This window comes from Vulpes vulpes, chromosome 4 (assembly GCF_048418805.1).
Source record: "Vulpes vulpes isolate BD-2025 chromosome 4, VulVul3, whole genome shotgun sequence".
Classification (NCBI taxonomy): domain Eukaryota; kingdom Metazoa; phylum Chordata; class Mammalia; order Carnivora; family Canidae; genus Vulpes; species Vulpes vulpes.
The window spans coordinates 111,445,810-111,466,031 of NC_132783.1; the positions used below are offsets into that span (position 1 = coordinate 111,445,810).

The window sequence follows — 20,222 nt, forward strand, 5'->3', positions numbered from 1 at the left end:
AGGAGCTGAACCACATTGCTGGTCAGCTGTCCATTGAGAGTGTATGCAGGTCGTCACCAGGAGAAAGGGCACCAGTGGTCTGGGGACTGACCCTGAGCTGAGTGATGGCCTGGCCTATATCCTCTGATCTGGCTGCGTGGCACAGCTGCATAGGACACAGAATTGTTATGGAACGACTGGGGATTCAGCCACTTGGTGGGCTTCCAGCTCCCTGGAGGCCACATTCTGCCTTTGACAAGGAGAATTTAATGGCTATATCATGATCACTAAGTTTTATTGCTGGCCACTCTGGGCCAGGTACCCTGCTCTAGGTCCTTGATGCATATAGTATTCTCACAACCATAGAGACTGAAGACACTGAGGGTCTGAGAGAGGCTGTGGAACTGTTTCCATCACTGGCAGGTGTGGGAGCTTGCGTTTAAATCTGGCCTGGCTATGCCAAAATACCTGAATTTGATTATCAGACCATACTCCTACCCAGAGCTGGGTGGGAGGTGGAGCCTGAGAATACAGTCGAATGGGTTTGCTGTCTCCTGGGTCCCCTCCCTGCTGGCTGAGGATTGGGGAACAACTGTGAGCAAGCGTGGTCCTAGTGATGGATCACTTGGACTGTTCCATAGGCAGATGCCTGAAAATTCTGATTGGACCCACTTGGGTGTTGAGGGGAAAGACAAAGCTCCCGTGTCTGCAACTGCATGGCTCATACCCTCCTGAACACCTTTGCAGAACCTGACTCTGCCCTGAGGATTATACCATCTGTCTCTTCTGAGCAGCTGATCTCTCTTGAACTATTCAGGAAGAAGTTTATAGTAACGGGTCCCTTGTCATCACCCCTCTGTGTGTTGGGGACAGTCCTGGGCTGTGCCCTCCAGTCTGGTTTGTGCTTCAGTGCTCCCAGCTGCGTCCCAATTGGCCTCTTAGATGCACTGGCTCTCCTACTTATAAAACACTCTGCTGGTGCCTCCAACTTTTATTTCAAGCCCCACTTCACAGTTTGTAATTAAATCTTTGTATGAGTTTTTAATTAAGATTGGTTCTCACAAGACGCCAAGTCCCAGGAAGGCTGGAGCTGAGTCTGTTCGCTCCTCGTTGTGTCTCCCAGGCCCAGCTGGGAGCCTGGCACGCAGCGGTGCTCGGCGGCTGGTTGTAGTCCCGAGGAGTCCAGCCAGGTCAGGGAGACCAGATGGCCGTGAGACACGCGCCAATGAGAGAACAGGATCAGAACTCCATGGATGCAAGTGCCAAGTCAGGCCTGATCCAGACATGCAGGGACTCGGGGGAGGTGGGGGTGAGGGGCAGCTCTGTTTCCTGGGGCTGCTGTCACAAACCACCATGAACATGGGGGAGAGTGGGTGTAAAACCGGGTTCCAGAGGCTGGGAGTCCAAAATCAAGGTGTCAGCAGGGCCAGGCTTCCTCCCTAGTCTCCAGGGAAGGATGCTTCCTTGACTCTTCCAGTTTTCAGTGGCACCTGGCAGTCTAGTGCTCCCTGGCTTGTAGCTGCATCCTCCAAATCTCTGCCGCTATCTGCAGATGGTCTCTCCTCTCTCTCTCTCTCTCTCTCTCTCTCTCTCTCTCTCTCTCTCTCCCCCCCTCTCTCTCCCCTCTCCGTATTTTCTAAGGACACCAGTCCAGGATGACTTCATTTTAATTTAATGACATCTGTAAAGACGCTCTTCCAAATAAGATCGCATTCTGAGGTTCTGAGAGGACGCGCATTTCAACTCTGCAGGGGGTCACAGAGGTCACAGAGGTGACTCTAGCGGGGAGGCAGTCTCTTCAGAAGTCAGCGTTTCCTGGGGCCATGTGTCATGGCAAGAGCTGTGAAATGGTCATGAAGTCCCAGCTCCTCTGACAAGCAGGGAAAGCTTCAGCAAGGGAGACCTTTCTGCTTCTCTGAATCTTGGTTTCTTCATCTGTCCAACTGGGGATGGTGACATCTGCTTTGTCCCACCTCCCAGGACTGTTAAGAGGATCAAATAAAATGGTGGCTTGGAAAGCTCTTTGCAGACTGTAAGTTAGGCTGTATACAATCATCCCTGGACTTCATGGGACATTAACACTGCCATGCTCATCAGTGTCCTTTCATCTGACCACCCTTTTCTCCCTGCTAGGAACACTGCTTTTATCACGGGACGGTGAGGAAGGCAGAACAGTCCAGTGTGGCGCTCAGCACCTGCCGGGGAATGAGGTAAGGGACCCTGACAGTGCTGGGGGGCACCTGGCACTCTCCCCAGGCATGGCATTTTTAGGACAGGCAGGGCTGGCCTTAGGCAGAGACCTTGAGAAGCTGTCCATTGAGAGTGTATTCAAGCCAATTCTAAGAAGGGATGAGCTTGGGAGAGACAAGGGAAATCCTAGAAAAACCATAATTCACTGGAATTGAGCTTTTTCTTGAGGAACTTTGTTTTGTTATGAAAAAATAGGTATGGTAAAACCAGCAGATCAGGAGATGACTGACTGCCATTGAAAAAAATAGTTGGTTGTACTCAAGATCCCAAGAAGAGGGGGCACACCACATAGGGAAGCATAGGGGGCAGTCAAGGGGGCAGGTTGTAGGGAGTAAGGGAGTGTGGGCAAGAGTCTTTGCTGTAATTTCTATGGGAAGAAACAGGCAAGGCAGGGCAAGCAGGCTTAAGATTGTTAAGTTGAATAATTCAGTGGGATCTGGGGCATATGGGCTGTTTTTGGTCATCTAGCACCTTACCCTGGGGTGACCAGGGCAGGAAGACTGGCCAAGAGGGTGAGAGCCTGCATTTGAAAGTTGTTTGCCATCCCTAAGAATTGGCAAATCCTGAGAAGGGCAAGGCCTTGGCTGTCAAAACATCAGAATATAGGAAGTACAAGACATGGTTTATAACCTTGAAATGAGCGTGAGCGCTTATTCTCACTTCTCCTTTGCTCTTCTCTGGTAGAAGTACTTGGTGGGCAGTTAGTGAAAAGAGGAGAAAGGAAGAGAAAGGAGAAGCAAGGTAATTTTCAGGAAGGTCCAACTAGGTGGCACAATGGAAAGAAAGTGGCTCTTGGTTCTCTGAACCAAACTCCCTGAGTTTGAGCCAGTAGCAGTTGACCAGCTGGGTGACCTTGGGCCTCAGTAGTCTCATGTGGAACATGTGAATAAGAGGTAAAGATCCCTAGTATCATGAGGATTGGATGTGTTAATAGATCTTTAATGTTTAGAGCTGGCTGGCCTATAGTAGCACTCAACAACCTCCCAGCACCTTGCTTCCTAGGTGTGGCCAGCGGAAGGACAGCATCAGCATCACCTGAGAGGTTGTTCAAAATGCAGTTTCTCAGGTCTTATCTAGAATGACTGGATCATAATCTGCATTCTACCAAGATCCCTGGGGATTCCTATGCACATTAGTTTGTACCTGAGAATACCTGTTTCTTAAGGATATGCATCTGATCTCAAATATCTGTTTCTCTCCTCCAGCCATGCTAGTGCTTTGCATGTAGTAGGATCTCTACATGTATGATGAAGTCATAAATTTCATTTAATTAGACTCTTCCCACTCTCTCTTTCTTTTGAAAAAGATGATGATCTGAAAAACCTGCATTCTCATTACCAAGATTAATTGCTGGGTATTAATTGCCTATACTATGTGGCACCTACACCCAGTGTGTTGATGAAATGGCCCTCAGTATGGGAAAAAAAAAAAAAGGACAAAAAGGCTATGATTTGTAGCATATGCTGGTAAGAATACTCACCATGACCAATTTAAAGCTGTCAACATGACGTTACTGAAGGCAGAATTGGGAGGTATGCACGTGACAGGCTCCCACGAGTCAGTAGGAAGTGTCTCCATTGTGTACCCTTCCTTTCTGTTGGTCAATTGATTCCATGACTCTTTTTTTCCTTCAGCAAATCAATATGGGGTGCCTCCTTTGTGCCCATGCCCTACAAAGGTTGAGAAAAGATGGGCATTGAAAAGTAATTTTCTGAGCCCTTGGTTTCCTCTTCTGTAGAACGGGCATTGATGATAGGCGCAGTAGAGAATGTTAAATTTGTGTTAACTACTGCATTTTACAGACACACGGGATTATGATCATTTTATAACAATGAAGCCACACTAAACTTAACCCAGGCCCACATGTAAGTGGAAGGTCCCTCCTGCTGCAAATCGCATGTGTTTGTTTATAAACTAGGCCATGTTTCCTCTGTAAGGCTTTATGTGCATCTGCCGGAGGGAATTAGGCAGGAAACAAGCTTTGGCTGGGAGACCGTGACAGTGGCTCCAAAACCCTGGCTCAGATGACCTGGTTGAACCAAGCCAATTGGTCTCCCCGTGGTGTTTACAGGCTGAGCCACCACCACCTGCAGTCTGCAAGTAAACAATGTCTATCCCAAGAAGGAAGAAATGAACAGGCAGGTGCGGCTTGCTTCTCTCTGCCTCTTCCCCTGTGTCCGTGGTCTGGAGCAGTGGGAACTTGGCTTGGCCTCTCACAAATCATTCCCACAGCCGAGTTGACAGGGGGAAACCGGGTGAGCCGTCCACATGTTTCTGTTTTGCATGCTTCCTTCTGGTGTAGTCCCCCCGTCTTACTTTCCCAGCCTTCTCACTATACCCCTTAAGAACTTAAGGGTATCTGTGGGCCCGACTGGTTTAAGAACCAGAGCCGTATGCCAGATGTCTCATTCGGACCCCAGAGGAGGAGCAGCTACAGCAGCAGCAGACTGCAAACCTGTGTGACTCTCAAGTGCCTCCCCAAGGCTCATAAAGCCATGGCCCCATGCAAGAATCTCCATAGTGATTGTGCTTCTCTCCTGGGAACATGTTCCTTGTGACTGGAGAAAACAGGTAGGGTTTATACCAAATGGAAGCTTCAGGCTGTTAATACAAATAGAGGAGTTCCTCTGAGTTTCCAGTTTGTTCCTGGGCCCCCTCTTCTCTCCAAAGCAGTATTTGGGTGACTTTAATTGAAGTAGTAATACATGATCATAATAAAAATGAATTCAAACAGTATAAAAGAGAGGGTACAGTGAAAGATAGGTTTCTTTCTCATCCAGGATTTCCAGATTCCCCCCTCCCCCACCAGAGGCAGCCATTGTTACCAGTTTCTTGTTTATTCTTTTAGAAATATTTCTTGTGAAAGGAGAACGTTGATAGGTAATATAGTGTTTTATAACTGTATTTGGGCTGATACAAGTCAGAATTGCACAGCATCAATGGATACTTATAAAATACACCAGTACAAAGATGTGGCAAATCATTTCACTGTGGATGTTGTGCGCCAAGGCCCTTCATGCCTGTCTGATCAACAACTCATCCTCTAAATGTCTGCCTGACCTCTTGCATGCTACAAATGCTTTGCAAAGTAACACAAATTATCAATGTAAGAAGGAAAGGTTATTTGTGAAGGAATCTAGACAGTACTGGAATGAAGTGAACCCTAAGTGAACCTGTGGGTCCTAGCACACCCTGTGTGTATATATGTGTGTGTATGTGTCCTTAGCTCACTCTTTGCCAGCAAGAGAGGTACTGATTGCAATAAAACGTTATTTGTACCTCATTGGTAAGTTGTTTATTTTTAAAGAAAATGCTTATTAAAAATTATCGCATAACTAGTATGTTAAACGTTCAAATAGTCCACAAGTGTCAAGTTAAAAGAAATGGAAGTTCCTTAACCCCTCCCACCATTCCAACCAATTGCATTCCCCATTCTCCATCACGGTTGGAGAATACATAACTGAAAGACATAACTGTGTGTATACAGGGTGTTTCTTAATCCAAATAAGATTATCCTATACATAACATTCTGTAATTTTTTTTCTAAATTAACATTATGTCTTAGGCACATATAAATGTATCTCATTCTTTGAATGGCTGCAAAGTATCTTATGTATGTATGTCTGGCAAGTTTAATTACACAGAAAGTCTTTCCAGGATATCCAATAAATTATCTTATAGCAGCTCTGTCCTCAAAACTCTGAGGCCCACCCTTACTGTGGTTATACTTTACTCCAGGTCCCAGGACTCATATCTGTGAGAGAGGGCTGGAAAGAGAACATGAGATTGAAAATGAATGCAAGAGAACGTGTAAGAATGTGTGCATGATGGCCTGGAAGGCACTCAGAATTTAGAACCAAGGGACCTAAGTCTGAGACCTCGCTCCACACCTCCCAGCTGTGTGGTCTTTGAACTTCGCCTTCCTCAAATCATTTTCTCCTTGTCTTTGCCTTTGGCTAGACTGGCATCTCCTGTGGGCTTTTTTTTTTCTTTTCCTGTGGGCCTTATTCAGTTTTACAGATGGTGTTCATGGTGCAAGGGCTGTGAGTGGGCGGTGGGGGTGGGGGCTGGTGTCAGGGCCCCACTGGGGAGTAAGGAGCCGGCTCACCAGAAGACTGGGATCTGCTCCCAGCTGTAACATTAACTCACTGGGTGACCTTGCGAGTTCCTTTTTCTCTGGGCTTTGGTTCCTCTCATCTGAAAAATAAAGTAGATCAGATCACTCGAAGGACTATTCAGTGTTGGAAGTTCTGTGCTGCAGAGAGTGCACGGTCTCAGGGAGGTGGGCACCTGGGGCAGAAGGAGGTGGCTCATATACCCGCAGCAGTCCATCCCCGTCTGCTGTTTTGCCAGGGAGGGGCATGGCCTTCCCCTTTGAATACCTGGCCTTCCTTCTGAAGAACGTATAATAAACACTGCCTCTGTGTCAGGCACAGAGTAAGCCCTCGCAGGGTGGTACCGCTAAGTCATGACAGGTGTAGATTCTAGAGTCAAACCACTCTTGGTGTAAAACCTAGTTCTGTGGTGTTGGTTTTCTTGCCTATACAGTGGGAACAGCTGTGACCTCATTGGTGGATTTATAGTAGGTGATGAGTGTGGTCCTTAAGAGAGGGAACTCTTTCAAATCGTGTTGCATCCCCAGTGCCTAAAACAGTTCTTGGCACATAGTAGTTTCCATATATATGGGTTGAATGACTACTGAATGGCTCCCTTACTTCAGTCAGTTATAGCCACAGTGCGAGCTGGCCAGCATTATTGACTTGGCACAATGCTAGGAGACGCAGAGCCAGAATTCAGGCCCAGCTGTGTCTCCCTCCCCAGCTTACCCTCCCCACTTGTGCCTTGCCACCCCATCCCTTAGGGAGCCGGTCACCTCTGCACCTCCTTCCTTCTGTGATGCCTTTCATGTTCCCAGTACCTCCTTCTCCCTCCTTCTCCCTCCTTCTCATTGGATGCAGATTGGGGTGGGGATGGGGAGCAGTGAGGGGAGGCAAGGAAGGGTAACAGGGTGTTTACCTCTTAGGGCAGCCGATGTAGGGACGTGGGATGTGTCCCCGTAGGTTTAGCTCTGAACGGGCACATTCCTAGGAAGTACTTCTTGCCTTGGTCCTTCAAGGGTGCATTTGGATAAGTCCCATGGTCATTCAGGAGTTAAACATGAATCATCTGCTCCTCCCTGCCTGTCCTGCCCTGCCAGGGTTCCTCTGTATAATTTCATTTATATCAGGCTCTTAACAATGAGCAATAGGATGGAGAGTGGAATAGAGAATAGCGTGGGAGGTTCCAGCCACCCAGCCTCCTGGACTCCCCTCCCGTGCCCCCTGGCTAAGCTCTGCCAGTGCTTACATTTAGCAAATTAGATCAACTGAGGCTCCTGGGAAGATAAATGACCCGTGGGTGCTCAGGGGAGAGCAGCCAGCAGGATTTGGGGGTGGAGATAGGGAAGCCTTTGGGAATTAGATTCTAAGAAATCCATCCCCTTCTCCCCGACTGTTGTTGTCTAAAGCTGGTGCTCACTGTAAAGTGCTGGGGCTTGTGCCAGCTTCTCCTCCAAGCCAGATAGTCTGGGAGGATGGCCACGGTGCCATGGGGCAGATTACCAGGGACCACAGTAGGGGGACGGGCGGGAAGCAGCCATGAGTCCTATTGCCAGAAGGACCTTCAGTGTCCTCCTGAGCCTGTGCTTCTCCAAGTAGAATCTTCCCACTCTCTGAAGCAGAATTGTCTGGGGCTTTGTGAAAAGACAGGCTCCTGCCACCACGCCTGGGCTCCAGGCCAAACTTCCTGAGTATTACTGTGCAGGGAATTACCGCAGGACTGTTTACAGCGCAGATGCTCCAGCCTACGATATCTGAGTCTCCTACATTTGTATTTTTAATATGCTCCATAGAATATTCTAATAGGTAGCTCTGGGAGTTTGACCCATCAGTTTGGAACTCACTGATGGACAGCCCAGAGTCTGGACCTCAAACCTTGGGCTCCAGATACCCGGCAGACTTTGTTATTTAATCTCTCCAGGGCCCAGTTTCCTCATCTATGAAGTGGGACTTCTGATGGTGCCTAGTAACACTGATGAAAAAAGAAAGACGATTGTAAGCACAGTGCCTGGCCTGCGGTTAACTCTCAAAAAAATGGCATCCAACAATGAAAAGTAGGCTAACAGCCTCCTTCGTCTTATCTCCCAGCAGACTGATATCTTACTTAGGACAGGCCAATCCCACCCCCAGGGAGAGGTACTGGTGCCTGTCACTTGTAACCATCTGTAGATGGGGGCTATCTTTCTGACCCACTCTCCAGGGCTGTTGTGACAGAGGCAGTGTGAGATCATGGTTAAGGCTGTGGGATCTGGAACCAGACTGCTTGGGTTCTTGCTACCTGTGTGACTTTGGGTGGTCAGTTTATTAACCTCACCTCACTTTAGTGTTCTTATTTGTACAATGGGGATAATGTTTCTAAGGATCAGAAATGTTGGTGTGAAGAAGAAAATACTCAGCATAGTGGCTGGACCATAGCGAAGCTTCTGTATAGCCACCATGATCCCTATTGTTCACCATGTACTAAGCTTTGGCTTTATCTCTGTTCTGTTTGACCCAGAAGCTTATTCAAGGGAAGCCTGGAACTTTCCACTCACTGGGTGTTATCTTCACAGCCACAACCTGATGGGCACAAAACCATCCTCTGACTTGCTGTCAGGCCCTCTGTTTCCAATGTTTGGAGGCATTGGGGGAAACTGAGGTCATGGGAGGGGCCTTGGTCAGGCGAGATGAGAAGAAAGCTTGGGAACAGGATGCCCACAGTGGCTCTCCCCTCTGCCCTTTCCTGTCTGGACTCGAGAGCGGATGTGACCTTTGCTCTTAGCCCCACTCCCACCCTCAGCTGTTCAGGGAGCACCTTGGGTGTCGGGCTGAGGGGCTGGTCCCAGATTGCTGCGTCAGCCTGGGTGAGGCAACCGGGAAGTCGTCAGGCTCCCTGGCACCAGAGTGAGGTCAGCCAGGGATGGATTCCAGGAAGGCTGCTGCTGATCACAAACTGGCGCTATCTCTCCCACAAGCATCACAGGCTCTTCCCAAAGGGCAGAGCCTGGGTGGGGATTTGAGGGGGGAGGGGTGGAGGTGGAAGCTGGGACAGCCAGACAGAGGTCTTGCCGGTTTGGAGTGACAAAGCCTGACTTGGAGATACTTTAGCTTTTGAACTCTCTGGACAGACGAGGGCCTCAGGTTTGGGATCCCATGACATGCTGCTGGTGCCCTCAGACTCGTTACTGGGCTTCTTCCTCCCCCAGAGCCCTGACTCAGTGCATTCCCTTGCTATAGTATTCATCTTACTGTATCAAGGATGGCAGATACCTGCTACAGGGGCTTGTACTCACCAGGGATTATTTGCGATCGTGATCGATAACAGGTCATAGCACTCTTTCCTCAGAAGCTGCATTGATGGAGTGCTCCCAGGCAGCTGTATCCAGTCCATCCGTGTTGGGGGCGATGAATTCTTTTTGCTGTCTCTGTTATATATTCTAGTGATTTATTCCCAGGTTCAGAGTGTAAGCTTCAGAGGGGCAGGCCCTTTGTCTATCCTGTTCACTTCTCCATGCTCATCAACTAGTTCTTCTATGTGCATGGCACATAGAAGGAGCTCAGGAAATACTTATAGAATGAATGACCATCCTCCAATGAAGCTGTGACTTACTTGAGGACAGGGATTATGTCTAGATCACATCTAGTACAGATTAAGAGTTCAGTGAGTGAAAGAATGTAATGAATGAACACATGTCCTTATTCTGAGTTCAGTGCTTGTATCTATAACTGGGAGCCAAGGGTAGTCACATGTTCTTGGTTGTGGATGTTGCTTCACTAAAAGACGGCCTCGTTGAGGCTAGTAGGAGTGCCATAGGTGATGCCTCTGGCTTTGGTTTCTATACACAAAAATATTTTCATTTAATCATCTGGAATCCTGTTAAATTAGTAAATTATCATTTGCATTTACACAGGGGAAACTGAGGCTTGGAATGTTTTGTTTTTTTTTTAAGAAGTGCATTGAAAACCATTTGACAGCTTACTGTTGGAGTGAGGACCAAAACGTGGGTTTCCTCACCGCCAGGCCAGTGTTTATTTTCCAGTTTACAGACCATCTTTTTATGAACCTATAAGTTGCAACTTTTGATTTGTCTCATGTGGTGCTTGAGTTTGGGAGGCTTTTTGGAATCCTGGTCTTACCATCCTTTGTATTATTAACTGCCCCTGGTGGGCCTTTTTAGAAGCTTTGAGCTTCTTAATTAATAAGCTTTTAGTATCTGAAATTGTGTACCACCTTTCATATACACATGCATATTTCTCTGGAGGGAAAGTCTGAGTTTGCATCAGAATCTCACCAAAAGAGACCCCATACTATACATGACCCCATAGTAAAGAAACAGTGATCAAAACCAACCATGTCATTTTGCATATGGAGAAACCGAGGCCTGAGCAAGAGACTTTTCCAGGACTATAGTCTTTGACCAGAGATTCTGTTTCTCCCATTGACAGAGGACTGATTACGGTGAGCAGTAACCTCAGCTACATCATCGAGCCCCTCCCCGACAGCGAGGGCCACCACCTTATTTACAGATCTGAACATCTCAAGCTGCCCCTGGGGAACTGTGGGTTCAAGTACTCCAAGTCCATCACTGGGGACAGGGTCCTTCCTTCTATGAACCAGACCAAGAAACGACCTCGCAGGGTGAGTCTCAGTGCAAGAGCCAACCTGGTGGTATGCTTGTCCCCTCAGGTGTCCTTACTTTGGATCCAGGAGTATTCCTAAATTAAAGGAGATGGACAGGAGGGAGGAAATAACCTTTCTTTTTAATTCTAAGTTCTTATCTTTTTCACTGCTATGTGAGATACCCTTGTATTGGATGGAATAATTGCCTTTGGGAAAAACTTTTGGGAAAAAACACTATGACATTTATAATACTCTGAGATGCTGATTTCAGAAACTTTAAAATGTGAGAAAAAAAAAAGCCATGCCTTCCCTTTTGGAATAGCCACTTAACCATATGCACAAAACACATGTATTTATGTATACTGAAAATAGAGGTATGTGGTTTAAATGCTTTTTGGGAACTTGATTGTCAGCATGTTCCCTCACAGTATGTTGGCCTGTGAACTAGCCACCCCAGCTTATTGTTTTTTGAGTATAAAGGACTTGACTCATAGTCCCTGAGCAGCCCCATCGATAACCAAGATGACAGCCTGAAGGTGTAGTGAGGGTAATGGTAACTATAGCCAGGATGGTCTCTAATGCCAAGTGTAAAGTCAGTAAGGAGGGCCATTATTAACTAGCATGCCCACCATTTCTACAGCTCTGATCTGCTTATATCTCTTTCTTAGATGAAAAGGGAAGATTTACACTCCATGAAGTATGTGGAGCTTTACCTCGTGGCTGATTATGCAGAGGTAAGGGGGAGCCAATGGGTTTTAGTAGAAAAGCTACTCTCTTGATAGCTGCCATTCCAGGCTTCCAGCCACTTTGGGCGAAATGCTGAAACATTCATCTTTCTCCAGTTGATCATGTGATTTTGGCCTTAAACCTGACCAAGGGCTCTTTTGGCTATTTTTTAAATAGTTGAGGAAAAAAAAAAACCGAGAAAAATCTCTTCAGGCTCAATACATTAATCAGATAGAAAATCATGGCAACTAGTGTTATTTGGGTTAACATTTCTTAAACTGAGTCTGAGACCTTTTGGTTAGGGTGTATATTCTTAGTGAGTCCATAAATTCTCTATAGAAATTTCAAAAAAATTTTTTTGCAAAGATAATAAGTATATTCTCAGTCATCTGATTGAATACAATTTTTGTTCCATGGGTGGATCCATTTTATAATCATGTGGGTGCCAAGTGAGAACCAAATGGTCCTCAAAGTATCAGCACCCGGGAACTTGTGAAATGCAAATTCTTGAACCCCATCCCAGATCTGCTAAATCCTAATCTGTGCAGCTGAGGTCCCGGAATCCATATTTTAACAAGCCCTCTGGGTGATTCTGGACACAGGCAAGTTTGAAAACTACTGACCTAAGGAATAGCTGTCTGCCCTTTAATTCCATATTTCTCAAATCAGGTGAGGTTCTCACTGACTGGCCTTGGCTTCTGAGATTTGATGAACTCTCATCCCTCTCACTCTTTCATTTCATTTGTTTATCAACAGTATCTTGATTTTCTCTTATGTGTCAAGCACAGTACTTGGCCCCAGGAGATTAAGATAGACCTGCCCCTGACACCAAAGTTTATAAAAGTGGCACAAAAACTCAAGTGTGGTGACTGCCAAGATTGATCTCTATAGAGAATTAGAGCAAAGGTCATGAAAGGTCTGACATGACTTTAGGAATTGGGGAAAGCTCCAAGATGATGAGGTTGAAGTTGACACCCAAAGAATGGGATCAGGCTCCAGAGCCCATATTTGCCTAAACTAGCCATATTTCACGTCCAGTTCTCACTTCATATAGTGACCTAATCACAACTAAGCACATCTGGGCAGGGAAAGTCACAATGAGCTGAGCACTCGACATGGTCTAACGCTGCCACCTCGCCTGGGGTCCCCTAGGACAGAACTCGTCAGAGCTCCACCTGTCTCATGCCCCATCCAGATGATGCAGCTCTTTCCAGGGAGCTTTACCTCCCCAAGGTGGCCTTACCTAGTCCACGGTCCCAAAACACAGATGGTGGAGCAGTGCAGGGCATGGAAAGAACACTAGGCTTCGTGCTGGAAGAGCTGCCTTTGAGAGCATTAGTATGCAGGAGCACGTGGCCTTGAGCTACCTTAAAGGACAAGGAGTCCTTAACTGGGCAGAAAAGTGGAGGTGAAGGGCATTTCAGGCCAAGGGAACATCATGTTCTGCTTTGAGAAGAATTTAGCTTTGTAACTAATGTAGGTATTGGTTTCTCCAGCAACCTTTCCTTTTTTTTTTTTTTTTCTTTTGTTTTCCTTTCCAAAGACTGGTGTGCCTGTAGGATGGGGGAGTGGTGTGGGGAGCAAAATCTAAAGCTGATTTAAAAGCCGAGGTTCCATGGTCATGGGGAGAGGTAACGACACTGGCCCCTGCCCGGCAGGACTGCTTTGTGGTGAGAGGGCTGCTGGAAAAAAGGCTGAGTTCCTCTGACTCCAGGACATTTTTCCATTTGAGCTTTTGTTAGATGATCTAAGATCATCTCATGCAGTGGTCTTGAAACTTTTTTTTTTTTAGCCACAGAATCTTTTGTTCAGATAAAGCTCCTGAGACCCCCACAGTTAAGTATATAGAAACCCCACTGCTCTAATGTAAAGGTTGGGTGATCCTCCTCTTCGGCCCTGCACTCTCCCCAGTGCAATCTTGCTGCAGGGTTCTAAGACTGGATGGGTGTGAAATTCTGGAAACTGAAGAATTGGGGGTGGGTTAGGGATTGGGCATCTTCAATATCATGACCTTCAGGGCCACAGCAAACCCCCAAGAGGAAGAGTGGCTCCCAAGGGGCCTCTAGGATTATGGTGTGGTTTAGGGCCATCTTCCTGTTCCAGAGGAGAGAGCCTCCAGCACCAGTCCCATAGACATTGCTGACAGGGCGTGATTCGTGCAGCCTGTGGATCAGGAATGTGCTTATTTCTCAGGGTTCTGGGCTTTGAATGATTCACTGCTGGGGGATGTAATCAGCCAGGCTGGGTTTGCAGGCTCACAAATCCTCACCTCCCCACACCCCCTCTCCCTGACTTTCTCTCCCAGTGGCCTCTCATCCTCTGCAAGCAGATATGTATTTCTGACAATTAATTAATCTAAGAGGTTGGGAAGAGAGAGAAGGGGAGGACTGCCTTATCTGTGATTTATAACCTGGTGCTGAGATAGGCCAGGCTCCATCTCTGGGCTCTGAACCCGGTGCAGGGAGCAGAGCCGCCCGGAGAGTGAGTAATTACAGTAAAAATGACCAAGTAGGTGCTCACTCCCTGAGCCTAGGTGGGAGAGCCTGGGCCAGTCCTCTGTTTATTCATTACTCAGGTTAAATGGGAAATCTAGGCAGGGAAGGAGCAAGATAGGATGTTGTAGGAGGATATAGGATAGTTGTAAAAACAGGCACGCAGAGTGCTGATACGTTCCAGAAAGAACGTGGGGTGGCTGGCAAAGCCCAGGTGATATTCCACGTTTTACTTCCTGTGTCACCCTAGAAAGTATAAGGTTGATAGAGTTCTTTCTTTCAATCAGGGTCTGCAAACTATATTTAGCCTCCGGCCAAAGCCAGCCCACCACATGTATTTGTAAATAGAGTTGTACTGGAACAAATGCTTCCTGCTGTGTGTATTGTTCATGGCTGCTTTGAGCTGCAGTGGCAGAGTGATCAGAGGTGACACAGTATGTCTACAAAGCCTCAAATATTTACAATCTGGCCATTTATAGAAAGTTTGCTACCCCTGCTTGAGGCTCCTCTGGACAACATGGTATATTGTCCATCAACAACAGTGGTATTATCAGGCAGTTGTTTAAAGATAGGATTAATATATTTGGAAAACAGTGAAATCTGACTCTGATGTTCTAATAAATATTCAATAAATGTTGCAACACTTTCTCTGCAGTGAGACCAATTTAGAAATGGGATGACTCTGTTAAGAGAAACTTTAGGATTCACAAGTCATAGGTCCAAGTCTTGGGCTTTGCATTGAATTGAACTCTAGAAAGCAAGGGTGGAGTGAGACGATCCACAGTTCTGACAAGTGACAGTTCTGAGGAGGCCCCGGGAAAGTCCAAAAGCAATGGAAGAATAGAAGCGGCTGTTTTCTCCCCTGTATCATGGCCAGGACACACCCTCATTCCAACACATATCTCAACGTGTATTACCTGGCTGTTTTTTTTTTTTTTTTTTTTAATATTCTTGCTTGGATGTTTTTGTGGGATGGGGTGGAGGAGTGATGTGAAGGGTTGGAATTGAAGTAACATATATACTGTGCACTAGGTAAGTCAGATAGGTACCCGGATTCTCTCTAACAATGGCCGCATACAGGACAGGCCCATCATTTGCAAATTTAGGTTGCAATTGTAGCAGATTTTAGCTTTACACTGTGAAGCTTTCTTTCATCACTGCAGCTGAAAGGGATCTGTTCCTTTTCAGGCAAGAATGATAAATATGATGCTATATACTGAAAAGTCTCCCTACCGGTACCCATGGCAGACATTTGTAATTGAGCCCAGCACTCTTTCCTGCTGAACCCCACACAGTCTCAGAATTCTTCTCACTGTAGAAAGCACTGCCAGTCAATCTGAGTGACATGCCAGACGAAGCCTGTTTGCCACAGTCTTAGGGTCCTGATTGCCAGCACCATGTTTGTCATTGGCGTGGCCTCCCATTGCAGTTATTTATGTGTCCATTTTAATTGTGTATGCTTTAAATACAGAATCTGTCATTGTTGTTATTTCTGGCTCTCTCTTTTTTTAAAGATTATTTTAGAGAGAAGATAGAGCAAGCAGGGGGAGGGGGAGGGAGAGAGAGAATCCCAAGCAGACTCCTTGCTGAGCGCAGAGCCTGATGTGGGGCTTGATCTCACAATCCTGAGATCATGACCTTGAGTGGGAACCAAGAGTTGGAAGCTTAACCAACTGAGCCACCCAGGTGCCCCTCTCTTTCTGTTTTAATGTAAGGTCCTCTAGGCCAGTACCAGGATCTCACATACTAGTGCCAGGCATAATGCCTCGCACATGGTGATTTGATCAATGTTGATCAGTCGCATTTAGGGAGGCCTCATGAGCTCCCTGTAATGATAGCTTCATGATGGAGTGATGGCCAAAGCAAGGACCAGATTGGTCCCACTTCTAAACCCCAGTAAGAGTTTGCAGGAGACCTGATAATTTGGAGGACAGGAGAACAGGTTTGACTTCAAGGGCTAAAGGAAGAGACCTCAATTTACTGTACAACTATTATATGCCTACTGTGTGCCTGAGACTGAGCTGACAGCTGAAGATACCAAGATGAATGTGACCCAGGTTCTGCCCTCCCTGAGCTGACACTGTGGAGGGTGGGTATGTGAGGGGAGAAGAAATTGTATAAAAATTACTGCTTTAAAGGCAGCCCAGGTGGTTCAGTGGTTTAGCGCCGCCTTTAGCCCAGGGTCTGATCCTGAAGACCCGGGATGGAGTCCCACGTCAGGTTCCCTGCATGGAGCCTAATTCTCCCTCTGCCTGTGTCTCTGCCTCTCTCTCTTTCTCTCTCTCTCTCATGAATAAATAAAATCTTTAAAAACTAATAAAAATAAAAATAACTGCTTATAGAAGATTGGAGAAAACAAAAGCTAATTGAAAGATAAGAAATGGGTCACAGGAGGGTCCAGGAAGGGGTTCTGGGGCCTCACCTAGCTCTGCTTGCTCCATTCAGTTTCAGAAGAATCGACGAGACCAGGACGCCACCAAACACAAGCTCATGGAGATCGCCAATTACGTTGATAAGGTGAGACCAGGTGTGTACTTTGTGGGAAAGGTGCCAGCACCTTAGAGGGGCCACAGGACAGGAGATCACATGGCACCTCAGCTGCCTCATGGATTGCTTACCCCCACAGTTTCTGAGAGGCAATAGCAGTGGCATAGAGGCTTAGGGTAGTCATGACAAAGCCCTCAACTATGTGACCTTAGCCAGGTAAGTTGTCTTCTTTGGGTTGCAGTTTTGTTCTATTATGTTTTTAATTTACAAAGCAGAGGGGCTGGCTTAAATCAATGGCTTCAATGGTTTTGTTTTCTTGGTGGAACCCTTCTTTTAAATGAAATCTTATGCCAGTGTCTAATATAAAAGTCAGGTAATGACAAACTCTCTAAACTAAAGCAGGGGTGAGGATCCAGAGTGCTATCCTCTTGCTCCTTCTCCTCACCCTTGCCAATGGCTTCCAGGGAACCTAGGACATGGAAGAGCCCAGTTTAAGAATGCTTTAAGGTTCTCTAAGGTTCCTTCCAGGTAAAAAGCTCAACACTTTTTAGAAAGCTTACACTGTGGTTTCTTTCATCATTGCAGCTGAAAGGGATCTATTCCTTTTCAGGCAAGAATGATAAATATGAGGCTACATACTGAAAAGTCTCCTTACCGGTACCCATGGCAGACATTTGTAATTGAGCCCAGCACCCTTTCCTGCTGAACCCCACACAGTCTCAGAATTCTTCTCACTGTAGAAAGCACTGCCAGTCAATCTGAGTGACATGCCACTGAAGATGGTATCTTCTGCTCATGTAACCACATTTTCTGACTTAGGGGAAGATTGGGGAGGTCAGCATGGGAAAGATACAGAGCCTTAAAAGTTGAATGGGGTTGTTTTGGGCCAATCTGTATAGTCTCCATCTGTAAAATGGTTCTAAAATTAGTTATCTCTTAGAAAGACGGTGTGAATAGCTAACTTTCCCAGATCAGGACCTTTTAAACATGCCCTTAGGAAATACCCAAATTGTTGAATTTTACTAGAACAGGCTGGTCTAGGACTTGGAAATACTTTGCTTATATGAAAAGGGGTATTTTTTATACTACAAAATGCAGTAGAATAGATAACCTTAAATTATAGTACTCTCTTGATAGGCCAGTAGTAAATGGTTTTTAAAAGTTAGATTTTAATGTTTGGGGTCACGGGTCTCTTTGAGAATCTGAAAACAGGGATGCCTGGGTGTCTCAGCGGATGGGCGTCTGCCTTCAGCTTAGGGCGTGATCCCGGGATTGGGGATTGAGTCCCACATCGGGCTCCTTGTGGGATGCCTGCTTCTCCTGTGCCTGTGTCTCTGCCTCTCTCTCTCTGCCTCTCATGAATAAATAAATAAAATCTTAAAAAGAGAGAGAGAGAGAATCTGAAAACATTGTACAATTTCAGGGCACTCAGAGCACTTTTGATTCTTAACTCTAGGCCTATTAGGGATTCATGGATCCCAGATCTAAAGAGGAATTATTTTTTTCAAAACAGAAGATAAAGAAGAGAATTTAAATTTTTTTTGCTGGATTTACCAGCAAACTTGGTAGTGTTCTGAAGTCATCAGATGGGAGAGTTAATGGTCTGTGTTTTTGTTTTGCCTTAGATGGCTCTGGAAACACTGGTCAGTGTTCAGTGGCAGGTGAAAGTCAAACATCAGCATTTCCTGGAAGGAAGGCCTCCAGGGACACAGCTCAGTTGTCTTTCTAGCTCTTAGTTCATTCAACAATAACATTTAAATGATCCTACATCCCAAACACTCAACATCTGGGAAAACAGAAAAAGCTTGTTTCCTGGGGGGTATGTATACAGGAGGCAGACCCCGTTCTCACCACGTGACATCTATTGTTCTGGAGACCCAGCAGGTGGCAGACTTGGCTGGGCCTCCCCATTGTGAACTCTCCAGCTGGTCTGGGTGGTAGAACCAAGAGTGCCTATGAAAAATGGAAGCGAGAAGATACCATGGCCTGGCCCGTATTTGAAGCCCCTAGCCTTGCCTGGCTGGTCCCTTCTGGAGAGCAGTCTGAGTTTTCTTCTGAGCAGCTGATTTTAGTCACCCTGGCTAGGGTGAAGGAAGGCAAACCCAACTTCTCTGAGGCTTGCTGATCCAGCAACTTGTAAAACTGGAAGGAGCGGCACTAATTTGCTGAATCATGAACCCAATCCAAAATGTTTTCCCTTAACTGTGGAAAAGCCAAGTTTTACGTCCTTAAAAGCTCCCTCAGGCAGCAAGTTCAAACCCTTTATTCTCTGTAATGATTGACCTGGCACAAAACGGGAAAATGACTTTCCTTTGAAATCAACTGCTATTTCACTGAATCTGGAGCCCATCTTACACCACAACTTCTGGGGGGCAAGATGAGTCTCTGGATGTGTAATAGGCCGGCACTGAAGCAGTGAGGGTCTTGAGTGGCTCTGGGGTCTGATCTGATAATCTGGGCCTTAATCCTGGCTCCACCATCCTCCTGCTAAGACTTTGGGCAAGTTACTGAACTTTTCTAAGCTTCCGTGCTTGGGACATAGAATGTGCTTGATAAACATTGATGTTACGATTGTTGTTTTTAGCAGCTGCAGTACCTGCCAGTTTTGGATTTAAGATGGTATCTTCTGCTCATGTGACCTAGATTTGCGTGCATTTTTTTTTTTTTTTCCAGAGTCACTGCCTCAGTAATCTCTAGGGTAGGCCAGTCAAAGAATCCTTTGAACCTATGCCTTCCAGTGGTACTTAGCTTTTTCTTTCTTTTAAAGATTTTATTTATTTATTTATTTATTTATTTATTTATTTATTTATGAGAGACACAGAGAGAGAGGCAGAGGCACAGGCAGAGGAAGAAATTTTTTTTTATCATATTTGATAGCAGCTTTTTTTATTGGTTACAAAACCTAAGCCCATATACAAAATTAGGAACACATTTAGATGCCTCTTTTGAAAGAACGTTTTAGTCTTTTTTAACTGAGTTTAAAAAAAATAAAAACAATGCAATTTTTCAACACTGTTCTGAAAACTTAAAAGTGCAGCAATATACTTAGTTTCCTTTGTCTACGAAATGGTGCAATTCCAATTCCAAACTGATAAGGTCACAACAAATTGAATCAAGCAAATGCACACATATGTCTGCACTACTTGATGCTAATGTTCACTTATGTTGTTAGTTCACACTTAAAACACAAGAGGAAATAAGAATCGGCACAGTAGAGGCCCAATTTAATCTCAATGTGTGCAAAATTTAAAAGGTAACTGTAAGGAGTATGGAGAGTCCAGAAGAAACTAACCTGGAAGGGGTACAATTCACAATATCAAGAAGATTTGGACTTTAAGGGTTTCACCAAAGTTTTAGCTTTGACTTTGTTATTCCTACTTTTAGTGAACACCACACAGTTTCAAAAATTTCGACTACAGTGTCTGAACAGGATGCAGTTACCATATGAAGCTTTAACTCAAAATTTGGATAAAGAAAAAAAGGCACAATGAACTTCAACTCAATTTTATGTGCACAAGAGTTGAAAAATCCGAGCCACCTTAAAGAGAAATTGATTCTAAAATTTATAAAACCTATAAATAATCAGAGGCC

At 45.7% G+C, this 20,222-nt stretch overlaps 1 protein-coding gene across 2 annotated transcripts in view; it reads left to right on the forward strand.

Annotated features, from left to right (window-relative positions):
• Positions 1-20,222, forward strand: part of ADAM19 (ADAM metallopeptidase domain 19) — an 83,703-nt gene that overhangs the window by 36,142 nt on the left and 27,339 nt on the right. Inside the window, exons 5-8 of one of the 2 annotated variants that reach the window (XM_072756744.1) lie at positions 2,113-2,189; positions 10,752-10,944; positions 11,595-11,660; positions 16,590-16,661. In XM_072756744.1, coding sequence (XP_072612845.1) covers positions 2,113-2,189; positions 10,752-10,944; positions 11,595-11,660; positions 16,590-16,661 — 408 coding nt within the window. The remainder of the gene's footprint in view (positions 1-2,112; positions 2,190-10,751; positions 10,945-11,594; positions 11,661-16,589; positions 16,662-20,222) is intronic. The other variant, XM_072756745.1, reaches the window with a different exon arrangement.